The 11,403-nt window shown below is 44.9% G+C and overlaps 1 protein-coding gene across 1 annotated transcript; it reads right to left on the reverse strand.

Moving 5' to 3' along the window:
- Positions 1-5,640: 5,640 nt before the first annotated feature.
- plk2b (polo-like kinase 2b (Drosophila)) lies at positions 5,641-11,365 on the reverse strand. The gene is made up of 14 exons (XM_035165880.2): positions 10,936-11,365; positions 10,726-10,833; positions 10,496-10,612; positions 10,111-10,240; positions 9,703-9,886; positions 9,305-9,503; positions 9,021-9,168; positions 8,787-8,881; positions 8,390-8,522; positions 8,115-8,195; positions 7,545-7,704; positions 7,133-7,262; positions 6,854-6,964; positions 5,641-6,700 (listed from the first exon to the last, which is right to left on the reverse strand). The coding sequence occupies exons 1-14, from the start codon at positions 11,119-11,121 to the stop codon at positions 6,509-6,511; spliced, it is 1,974 nt and encodes a 657-aa protein (XP_035021771.1). The 5' UTR covers positions 11,122-11,365; the 3' UTR covers positions 5,641-6,508.
- Positions 11,366-11,403: the final 38 nt, after the last annotated feature.

Raw genomic sequence — 11,403 nt, forward strand, 5'->3', positions numbered from 1 at the left:
ATCTGGTCGGAGGAATTTCACAAGTGTAAAGTGCGGGACCAATTTTTATGAAAATGTTATATTATTAAATAATATGATGAAAACGTTTTTGGAGTGTGCACGCAAACCAGGATGACTAACAGGCAGCAGCCAAATGAATTGCAGCTGGATGTTTACGTGCGGGCGAGGTTGAGAACACCAGTTGCCATAGAAACAGCAGTGTGTCTCCCACTCAGCTCAATGGCAGAGCAAGTGGAGACTGCCGATCTATTATCAGAGATGATGCGTTGATTGGCTCATTGATGGGCCTCGGAAACGCACCCCTGACCGTGTTAACCTTATGCTCCCGTTTCCTCTCCGTCCTGGCATTTTACTTTTACTTTTCAACGGATGTGAGCCACCAGGCGCTCAGAGGGCAGGAATATGTTAAACACAAAACTGGAGCTGCTGTCTGCGTTGATTCGAAAGAACTTTTCATTTATTCAGTCAGTCTTAAAGCATTTTCAGCTCAGTAATGAGAGGAGGTGAATGGATCCTCTGCACGGCCAGATGGTTACATCATAGAGGAGGCAGATGTGAGTGTTAATCTGCAGAAGAAAACTTTCAGCTGAGCATAAATTGCTCTCTAACAAAAAAACAAAACAACTAAAAATGAAAATCTTTTATGTCTGTGTCCTGAAAAGCTCTGAAACGTTATCTGAATTTCAAGAGTCGGCCCTGTGTGGAGATTCATCTTCCTCCGGCCGACATCATAAAGCCAATCCACCTCCTCCTCCATGCAGCGCCACAGTCCATTCGTCCGCCCCTGCATCTGTCCAGTGCGTGCCGGGAGAGCAGCAATTTGGATAACGTGGCATTTAACCGAGGAGGGCTTCTTACCGTGGGCTCAGTGAAATGCCAAAGGTGCACAGGTTGTGTCACTGACCTTTCGGCTCGAATCTCAGAAAAAACTTTATCACTGACTCAGTTTTGTCCAAACTTTCTTGAACTCTACGAGGGTGCAGATTAAATAAGTGATGACACCAAATCCACCAACAGCAAAGGACGAGAGCATCTGCAGAGTATAGGATTACACAGACTAACTTTTTTAATGCGGCACGGTGTTATAGCGGCAATCACTCACAGCAGGAAGCCCCTTGGTTCAAATCCCAGTTGGGATTGGGCTCGGATTTCCATGTGTCAGGTTTGTGTGCAGGGTTCGGTTAATTGGAGACTTTAAATTTACTGTAGGTGTAAATGTGAGCGGGAAAGGTAGTTCGTCTCTGGATGTTTGCTCTGATTCGCTGATGACATGTCCAGGGTGAAACCCGCCTCTCTCCCAAGGTTAGCTCGGATGGACTCCCGCCCTCGTCTCAACCCTCAAAAGTGGTAAGCTACAGATAATGGAGTGATGGAACTCGTTTCATTAGCACGACGTGTGGGCAACTAACTGTGCAGCGCTGAACCAAAGCAGTAACACTGTATTTTGCATATCACAGCAATGAGTTTGGTATGAAAATACATTGTTTATATATTGTATGATCATTACATTTGAACATATCCACTGGTGACTAGTTATTAAAGCTCCAGCATGAACCTAGAAATAAACATTCATTTCCTAACTTGCTGAGCAACTCAGCCCCAATTAAATCCAAAGGGAGATGTTGTGTGCCTGTGTGTTTGTGTGTGTGTGTGCGCGTGTGTGCAGGCGTGTGCGCGTGTGTGTGCGTGTTGCGTAGGATTTGCTTTGTCTTCCTGGCTGTGCTCTGAGTCACTGGATTGATATGCTGCTTTGAAGCCTCTGGAGTTCCCTCCCTCCATGAGGCAGAGCTGTATTTAAACACTTGCCACACTTCACAGATCCTTGCTAAACGCCTTTGCTTTCCACATGTAGTGACACCGACAACTGCTCATCCTTAACCGCCTCTGAACCACGGTGGGAGTAATGTGGTGTCAAGAGGATCAAGCATTAACTTGCACATCAAGTTTACTTATTATTTGATACAGTCAAAAAATGTATGACGTTCACTGCTCGGATGCTGAAGAAACATGTAGCACTGTATTATTGAGCAAAAACTCCTGTAGACATTTCTGTGGCATAGCTTTACAGCTTTAAGTGATGAAATAAAATGTGAGCTAAAGCATCAAACTCTCAGACTGGTTGAAACGCTGCAGAGGGGAATTTCAGAATACAACCCACCCTCTCGTTTGCTGGTATGGACGGAATGCTGCTTCCACTTTGTTGCAGCTACTTTTAAAGAAGAGCTAACACAGAAGTCATCCCCCAGCCCAGTTCATCTCATCTGGAGAACTACTCTGCTGTACTAACAGGATGGTAATGAGGCGGATGCTGCAGGACCTTTGAACAAGATTTATTTCCTACACAAAACTACAGGCGAAAAAAATCAAATGCAATGTATTGAAGTACGAATTTACAAATTAAATAATACATTTATTTATTAAATTTAAATTACCATTGGTCCCATATCACTGGATTGCCTGAGAAAACTTTGTAAAAAAGGGCAAAGGTTTCCACAGAGGAAGTGTCGGATATCTGTGTATTCGGTATCACTGGATTTATTTTTATTTTTGTGGAAACCTTTGGCAAAGTTCATTCATCCCTCTTTCTCTCCGTTTCAGTTTTATCTTTGCTCTTTGTCTGAAGGCTGCCCACACACTGCCATGTGATGTGTTTATCAAAGGAGTCAGGAGGCCGTTACAGGCCCATACTCAGGAAGTCACATTTTCTACTGACATCATGGAGGAGGAGGGTGGTGATGTTGGTGGAGCAGTCAGATAAGAGACGACGCTCGGTCAGTTATTATGGAAACTGAGGCATAAAAATAATGATTATCCTGTGACGCTCATCCAACTTTTGCAACAGCCCAACGACAACGTGACGCAGGCCGTCTGCAACGGTTCATCTCAGTTCACTCCAGCTGAGTTAATCTGACACATTTGATTAAGGTCTGATTAAAGACAACCTCCAAGGAATCACGTGGTAATTGCATGCATCCAAGACACAGAGGTATTAATTGGAGGTTTGTGCAAATTGTAAATTGTGTTTAGATATTTTCAGTGAGGATATTTAAAATTCTAATCATTACAGCAATAATATGTATTTAAGTTTTTCTGATTGGATCGACCCTTAAGAATAACCAGTAATGGATGGATGGATGATTAAGTGATAGGTGGATGGATTGATTATTAAGTGATAGATGGATGGATGGATGGATGATTAAGTGATAGGTAGATGGATGGATGGATGGATAGACTCACAACCTTTCTGACATGGCCATAACCTTTAAAGGACATGAACACATATTAAAATATAAAAAAATACTGCATATAGATACAGTAAACAGAGGGAGATAGAGGATGTGGAACTGCTGAGAAAATGCACTAGAGTAATTGCAGTGATAAACTGCTAGAGACAGAATGAGCGTCAAATGTTAACATGAACCCCCCCGATGTCGTGACACTGATATGCAACATGTAATTGAGCTGCCTGTTTGAAAGACGTTAGACACTGACCTGCCGGCACACTTAGATCCACAATTACACCAAAAAGCGACGATACCACAGGGGCCTAGTTTCAGCCAGGAGAGGATAAAAAGACCTTTTAGGCGAGCTGATTGTAGCAAATTACAGGATTCAGACGAGAGAGCACGAACGCCACAATACTGAGCGAGTAAGTGGCCACTGCATCTCACCGTGGTGACTCATTTGCGGTTTTATGTGTATTTAAACACCAGGAAGGAAACCAAGTCATGCAGAGGCAAACACACACCTGCTTACACACAGTCAAGAGAAACCTTTTTTTTTTAGTAAGACGATTAAGTCTGACTGCTGTGCATTGCTCATCTCTCACATTACTGACACTGCAGAGAACAGCCGAAGCTACACTCATCTCCGTCCTCAGTACATCTGTTCTCGTGCACATGGATGGAGGAGGAGCGCTGACATTTGATAAGCAAAGGCCTCCTAACCCCCTTAGTGCATCCCAGTGTGTGTGTACGCATATCAAAGCACGTTTTTATGTTTCTAGCAGAATGTGCCGACTATCACTTTGACTCACTCTTCTGCCCGCAGAGAACTTCACGGCAGAACCCGAAGTATAATGATCCACCGTGTCACACCAGCTTAGACTCACTCCACAGCTAATCCGGCCTGCATGCACAACACTTTCCCCACTGTGGATGTGACAGCAGCAGAGCCACAGCTTTGTTTGGGCCATCCAGAAAACCAGACGTGTCAGAAGCATTTCTCTTCTTTCTGCATGACAGTGAAATTAAGAGGATGAAGTGAACTTGCACTCAAAGGGTTTTTGGAGTTTATCTTGACGTCACGCTCACAGAGGTGTAGGAAGTTCCCATGAGGCCAATAAAGCCGATCTGCTGACTCACAGAAGGGATCCTTGATTTCCACTCATCATTACAGGAGCTGAATCTATGTTGGATGCTACAAACACTCGGATGCTAGAAACGCTCTTGAAGGCCAGAAAACAACGGAATCTATTTCTGTCTCACTGAAGCATCCATTCCAGGGCCCATTACTGTCAAAGGCTCTGCACTCAGACCTGGAGGTGTCGTCATGAATAATTCCTGCTTCTTCCTCTCGTCGGCTACTTCCTGTTCGGCTTCTGTCTGTGTGGGTATGTTTATGCATGAGCCATTCATTATTGAACTCACAGATATTCTGAGCGAAACATCTGAAGGGATGACTCAAACATCTTTGTTCAGCTTCCATCATGACATAAGCTGGGAAGGTGAAGAGGTGTCGGACAAGACGGATCAAACAATCGGGTGGAGAGCAATTAAAGTGTGTCAGGACATGGAGCATGTGACGTCAGATGTCTCTTTACGCAGCCCCGGCTCATTTCCGACTCGCACCAAATTGGGCAGTGGTTGCTAGTTTCCATGGTTACAGTCAGGAAATGTGCAAATATGTCCAAGAATGACTGTAGTCACTTTACCTCAAAAGCCCCTGACGCAATCAGTGACATATTGTGACTGAGTCTGTCATTGTATTCGTCTGCTTTTCTTTTACCTGCATGTCACCGATTGGCTTTTTACTTCCATGTTTACTAATCACCCAAACTGACCCTTCTGTTCATAAGCTGTCTGTGCGTTAGGTGATGTGCGTGTTTGTATGAGACAAGGTTAGACCCATTCCGCAGTCATCTTTGAAAACCTCTATTCATTCACTCTGGGATAAAGCTTCAGCAAAGTCCTTGAACCAGATTATAAACATGCATCTGTGTAAACACTCAACACTATGGTGCACGCATCTTGATCTGAGCACATTTCCTGTTGCAAACAAAGTTTAGAGATAAAATGGTAGCTTTGACTCGGGCCGAGCGCAGAGATACGAGGGTAATTAGGGTGAATTGGACATTTTGATCTGCACCGCATTGTGCAGGACATAAGCAGGGAAGCTGCTTTACAAGGACACATCTCGTTTTCCATTTGTTTAAATGCACTAAGAAAACTAGGAGAGTGAATACCGCTGCCGAGGCCCAACAGTCCCTTCAAATTCAATCTACCAGCACCAGATCTGATGCACTCTGTGACCTGTAAACCTGTCGGATTTCTTTCATCGAGATCCATGAATTATTCCCTGGTAAACAATTGAAAATGTTGACCGCCCCCCCCCACACAACATACTCAGGAGTAGACTTCATTTTTTTAGAAAATGCTCTTTATTATTAAATAAATAAATACTGCACTTTTTAAAACACAATAATTTAGATTACATTTTCATCTCCCCCTCCCAGCTCAATGTGCTGAGTCCATCTGTCAGTACGGAGAACAAATCACAGTTTTAAAAGGTATGTGATATTACACCCATCCCGCACACACACACACACACACACACACACACACACACACACACACACACACACACACACACACACACACACACACACACACACACACACACACACACACACACACACACACACACACACACACACACACACACACACACACAAACAGGTGAACTCTGGAGCATCCACACACAAACGGTTTCTTTGCACTGCTGAGTTGGCTGTGACATACACTGTACAACATTTACAATAGTCCACAGTCTAGCTCTGGTTACATTCAGAGCATCAGTTTACTGAGATTTCCTCGAACAAACAGCTTCAACTATTCTATACACGATGAAGCTGGAGCCAGCCCAGCTTTTGTCTTTACTTCCCAAATATCCATCTTTTTCCCCCAAACATCGGGGTTCACACTCGTACCGACATCCTCGGCCTTTCCTCTCCTACAACAATTGACATACAAATCAGCCCTTTTCCATCCACAGTCATTGTGCTACATTTCATTTTCTCAATCTCTTTCAGCATTGTCCGTGCTATTTTTTCCACCTGCACCTCTGCTGAGTCACGTAGGTGCAGCGCTGTAGGAATGTTAATTAACTTTGCACAACTCCATCTTTGGTCCTCCGGTCTCTAACGAGATCCTCTCTGAATCATCCTTCCACTGCGGCAGCACTGGCGCTCGACTAGTTTCACACTGTCCAGGAACAGGTTGTCCCGGGTTTAGCTGCATCTCTGCAGGAGCATGTTGAGCGAGTACACCATGCGTTCGCGCAGGTCGGTGGAGCAGCCGGACGTGAGCAGGGAGCTAAGTTTGAAGGTTTTCGAGACGCGGTCCTCGTTGATGTACGTCAGCATGTACTCGTCTCTCTGGCAGCACAGGATGATCTTGGTGTGGTCGTGATAAAAGTTGACCTTTGGAGAAAGAAAGTCTTTTGTTAGACAATTGCAAGTTGCTCCTTTCTTCCTTTGTTGATCTGAACGCTGTGTTATGCAAAGCACCATAATGATGTTCTTCTAAGCGTGCCCAGCAACCCCTATGTTTTCCTTGGTGGTTTGTGTGTTTACCTGAAAAGTGCCGTCATTAAAGAGCATCATGAGGGCGCGGTCGGACTTGAGCCACTGCAGCAGGTAGAGTCTGGGCATGTGTGCGTCTGTCATGCTACCCAGGTCCCCGCCCTGAGAAAGCAAAGGAGCAACACATCAGAATTTAGACAGGCTGCGACATGAGAGATGCCACTTCTAATGCTTCAGGGGGTGGAGAGACCAAAGTAACACAACAGCAAGAGGGATGGATACATTACAGGAATGCAAAAAGGGAGCGGGGGAGCTGAGATATTTGCTTACATCCATGAGATTCTCCTCCATGTAGTGGGAGAAGTACTTGAGCACAGTGACTTGGCCGACAAAGTGTTCGGGAACCTCGCAGGTGGGGAAAACAGAGCACTGGCCCAACTCTGCATAGTAATGGATGGTCCTAAAAACATGGAGGGAAGGAGATAGAGTTATTAAACCGCTCACATGACAAAAACAAAACATACAATATATTGATTTCAGTGTCATGACAGCCTAAAATCTAACCTGACAAACTAATCTACTCTAATTAAAGTCGTTAATTATTTACTTAAACCACTAACAGCTCCCTGAGAGAATTTGCACGCACTACAGCAAGCTTAAACAAGCCATCCCCATTATATGTGGTGACTAATAACTTTCAATGAGAAGGCGGAGTGTTGTGAAAGCGCAGGGCAGTGCTTACTTTCTGTCAGGCAGGAGGCTCATGTGAGTGCCGTTGTTGAAGAGAACTCCCACGGTGTGATCAGACAACTGGTAGCCGAAGCCGTACTTGTTGGAGTAGTCCACCCATTTAGTCACCCACTGGAGACTGCAGCTTGTTGAGCCCTGAGGAACGTTGTCTGCTGCGGGTGGGGAGGGGGACACAAAGGAGGAGAGGATTAGATGAAGCTGCAGGGACGATTTAAAAGAGGAATGAAAAACCTTATCTGTGCAACCTTGTTCACTTTGTTAAAGCACTCAAGGGTAGGAGTGTACTCAAAATGTCCTCCCAGTTCACTGAAGTGTAACTATCAAGTGTGCTGAGGCTTTAAGCATCAGTAATGGGCTGGGAGGAAATGTGTATATATTTGATTTACATATATATATATATATATATATATATATATATATATATATATATATATATATATATATATATATATATATATATATATATATATATATATATATATCTGAAGTACAGATAAAGAGCTGTATCTCTGCAATGAAACATGCAGTACATGGGTCAAGACCTTTCAAAGAGTCCACTCACCTTTGGGCATATTCTCCAAACATCCCCTCAACACACTTGCGACCGTTTCAGCCACACATCCGGTTGTGTTGTCTTCCAGACCTGCAGGAACAACAACAGCAGGTCATTTAGTTTGGTGTCACATTGAGGAAGCATGAGAAATTACTTTGCACTCGAGCCATCACAAATCTCTTTATAATTCAGTCATTTGCATCGACGTTGGTGTTACATAAGATCAATTCACACCATGCTGGCATCGCTGTGTGTGTGTGTGTGTGTGTGTGTGTGTAACTTACATTCACTGCTGCTGCTGCAGCTCCCCAGACTCCCCCTGACGATCAGACGGATGGTATCTCGCGTCGCTGGGGACTGGCTCTCTGTTGCCAAGGCGACGGGGCTCTCTGCAGATGGCGGAAGTAGACTTCCATTCTGAGGTGAGAATCAGTGACGACAGAATTCAGAATCTGCGAGTTTAGAGCACTTCCTCCTACTATGACTCAGCAGCTACCCACAGATGTAAAGTGGTCGGCTTTAAGGATAAAAATAAGTGATTGCTTGTTTTTTCATTTCATTTCAGTACTGGAGTGACTCATTCGACTGTGAATATCTCTGTGTAATTACTGTATGAAAAAAGTAATCATCACCTACACTCTTGTAAACATCTTGGCTGGAGTTGAATAAATTGTCTCTTACCTCAGAAATCTTTTTGCACTGTTGTTGGCTGATGACAGTTCTCTCCAGGTCGTGCTGCAGTTTGTAGATCTCCTCTTCCTCTTTGGTTAACTTGTCTATTGAAGACAATAACCGCACATTAAAAATCTGAGCGTGGCCTTTTTCCACCAGCAGCCACATGAGATAACATGTGGCTGCTGGTTTAATAATACTTCTTAGTACTGAAAGATCATAGTTTGTAGATCTGATACTCACTCAGAGTCTCGTAGTATTTGACCTTGTCTCTCTTCCCACCGAAGAGCGCAGCAGCAGCTTTCTTGAAGAAGCTCTTGGCTGGACTGGAGACGTGGAAATCTGGTGCCGAGTGGCAACAGCTCGCCGACAGACGCTCTGGACTGAAGCCCTGTGGGGAAGGGAAAAGTGGGTCAGTGTGTGGCTGGTGGGAAGGGGCTCACTGCTCTACTCCCACATGGTGACATTTAGAGAAAGACTGACAGTGAGTGGAACAGACAGAGAGAGAGATTAGTGTAGCATCCAACCTGTGTGAAGAAGTCGTGCCTCAGAATGTGGTCCAGGTTGGGCCTGTCCTCTGGGATCTTGGCGAGCAGGCTGGCGATTAACTGCTTGGCCTGTGGCGACAGGGACGAGGGCAGGGAGTACCTCGCCTCGCGGATGCACCTGTAGGTCTCTTTCAGGTTGGTGGTTTCAAACGGTGGTCGGCCCAACAACATGGTGTACCTGGAACAGGATGGAGGTCAAACGTGAGCCGGTTTCCATCATTAACCACTAATAACAAGTTTCTATATGACGAGGCGAGCCCAATTTGTATATTTGTTCATGCTATTACACTGTTTTTAGTTAATAATTCATAATAACGACAAATAATATTAAATCTTTTGAAGTTCAGTAACGATGGATTGATCGTTATCGTACTCACATTACGCAGCCGAGGGCCCAGATGTCTGATTCACAGCCGTGGCCCTGCTTGTTGAGCACCTCAGGGGACAGGTAGTTGGGAGTCCCACAGATCGTCTTCCTCCGGTTTCCTGCCGGCTCCAACTTGGCAGCCAGACCAAAGTCCCCGACCTTCAGCTCCATCGACTCGCTGACAAAGAAGTTACCTGCAGGGGGGGAGGAAAGGGGAGCGAGATGGTGAGCACCTGATATTCAACCCAGCATCAAAGAGCGTGTGTCCCCTTGATGAATTGATTAAAAAGACAAACTAGAGGACAAAGGTAAAGTAAAGTATAAAAAAAAGAATAAAACAATGATATCCTCGCTGCACAGGAGGCATCTTTACACTAGGGCACAAAGTGTCTCAGCAGCAAAAAAAAATAATTCTTACCAAGTTTCAGGTCTCTGTGGAGGATCTCTTGTTCGTGCAGATACTTCAGTCCAGAGACAATCTGCCTTAGATAGTAACGCACCTCTGGCTCAGTAAGCACCTTGCGAGCCTTGAGGATATGAGCTAACGACTGCAAAGACACAAAACATATAGAGAAGAGAATTATAAGAACTGCTTCCTACAGAATAAGCAATAGGATTTTTAATGTCACAAAACTGCAGTGAGTGATTCATATTTGCATAAAGACAAAATGCATTTTCACATTAGAGCTATTGTATAGTGGGGGCAGACTCTGAATATGATATATGTGCTGCCTCGTTGGTTTTGGGTGCAATGCAGGTGTGATCCACAGCATTAGTAAGGAGTTGTATAGACTTGCACTTACTTTTCTGCTGCAGTATTCCAACAGGATGTAGATGTTCTCCTTGTCCTCAAAATGATGATAGAAGTGCACTATGTGTTTGTGGTGCAGTGCTCTGTGCAGCTCTATCTCTCTGTCAATCTGTCAGGAGGGAGAAAACAAAAAGGTCAGAGACTGTAACTGGGAGTTTGGTTGTTTTTTTAACACTTGCCCTGTGGAACCAGTGCGCCCAGGCACCGGAGCTGCGCGCTTACCTTCTCCCGCTGGTGCGGTTTGGAGACGCGCGAATGTGGGATGATTTTGGCTGCGTAAACTTTGCTGGTGGAGAGGTCTGTCATCTCGTAGCATTTTGCGAACCCTCCCTGGAAAAAACAAAAAAGGAAAACACTGTTAACATACTTCGTCTTGCAGGTAAATCCCAATTTTTAAAAAAGTGTTTTAAAAAGACTAGAAGCTGACGGTACCTTTCCCAAAACTTTCCCACGGCAGTAACACTTCCCCGTGGCAGGGTCGGTGATGATCCTCGCCATCTCCGAGGGCGCACTGCGCTCCTCCGTCCTCTTCCTGCGCGGCTCGCAGGACCTCTGCGTCGCCTCACACATGCTGCTGCTGTTCGTCTGTTGGGACCCGATATTCCTCTGTACTTCCATGAGCTGGGCTTTGACTCGTCTCTCACTCTGAATGCAGCGTCTCCGTCTGGGAGGATTTATAGTCTGGCATCCTCCCCACCCCCTGTCTGCCGCCCTCCCTCTGACGTCACGGTGTGAAACGAGAGCATGAGGTCCGCCTGATATCGACTATCCACTGGTGGTGATGATGATGATGATGATGATGTGATGATGATGATGACACCAATATGAAATCTAAGAGGATAAAGCAACGTGTGTTTTCTGTCTTATCTGATGTAATTTATGATGATTTGCACCACTTGC

Source organism: Hippoglossus stenolepis, chromosome 9 (genome assembly GCF_022539355.2).
Source record: "Hippoglossus stenolepis isolate QCI-W04-F060 chromosome 9, HSTE1.2, whole genome shotgun sequence".
NCBI classification, from domain to species: Eukaryota; Metazoa; Chordata; class Actinopteri; order Pleuronectiformes; family Pleuronectidae; genus Hippoglossus; species Hippoglossus stenolepis.

Coding starts and splice junctions, on each gene's coding strand:
- plk2b (XM_035165880.2), bottom strand. CDS start 11,121: ATGGAAGTACAGAGGAATATCGGGTCCCAACAGACGAACAGCAGCAGC. Junction 9,887..10,110: donor CCACAGAGACCTGAAACTTG/GTAAGAATTATT, acceptor CCCCCCCTGCAG/GTAACTTCTTTGTCAGCGAG. Junction 6,965..7,132: donor TGGAGGAGAATCTCATGGAT/GTAAGCAAATAT, acceptor TTGCTTTCTCAG/GGCGGGGACCTGGGTAGCAT.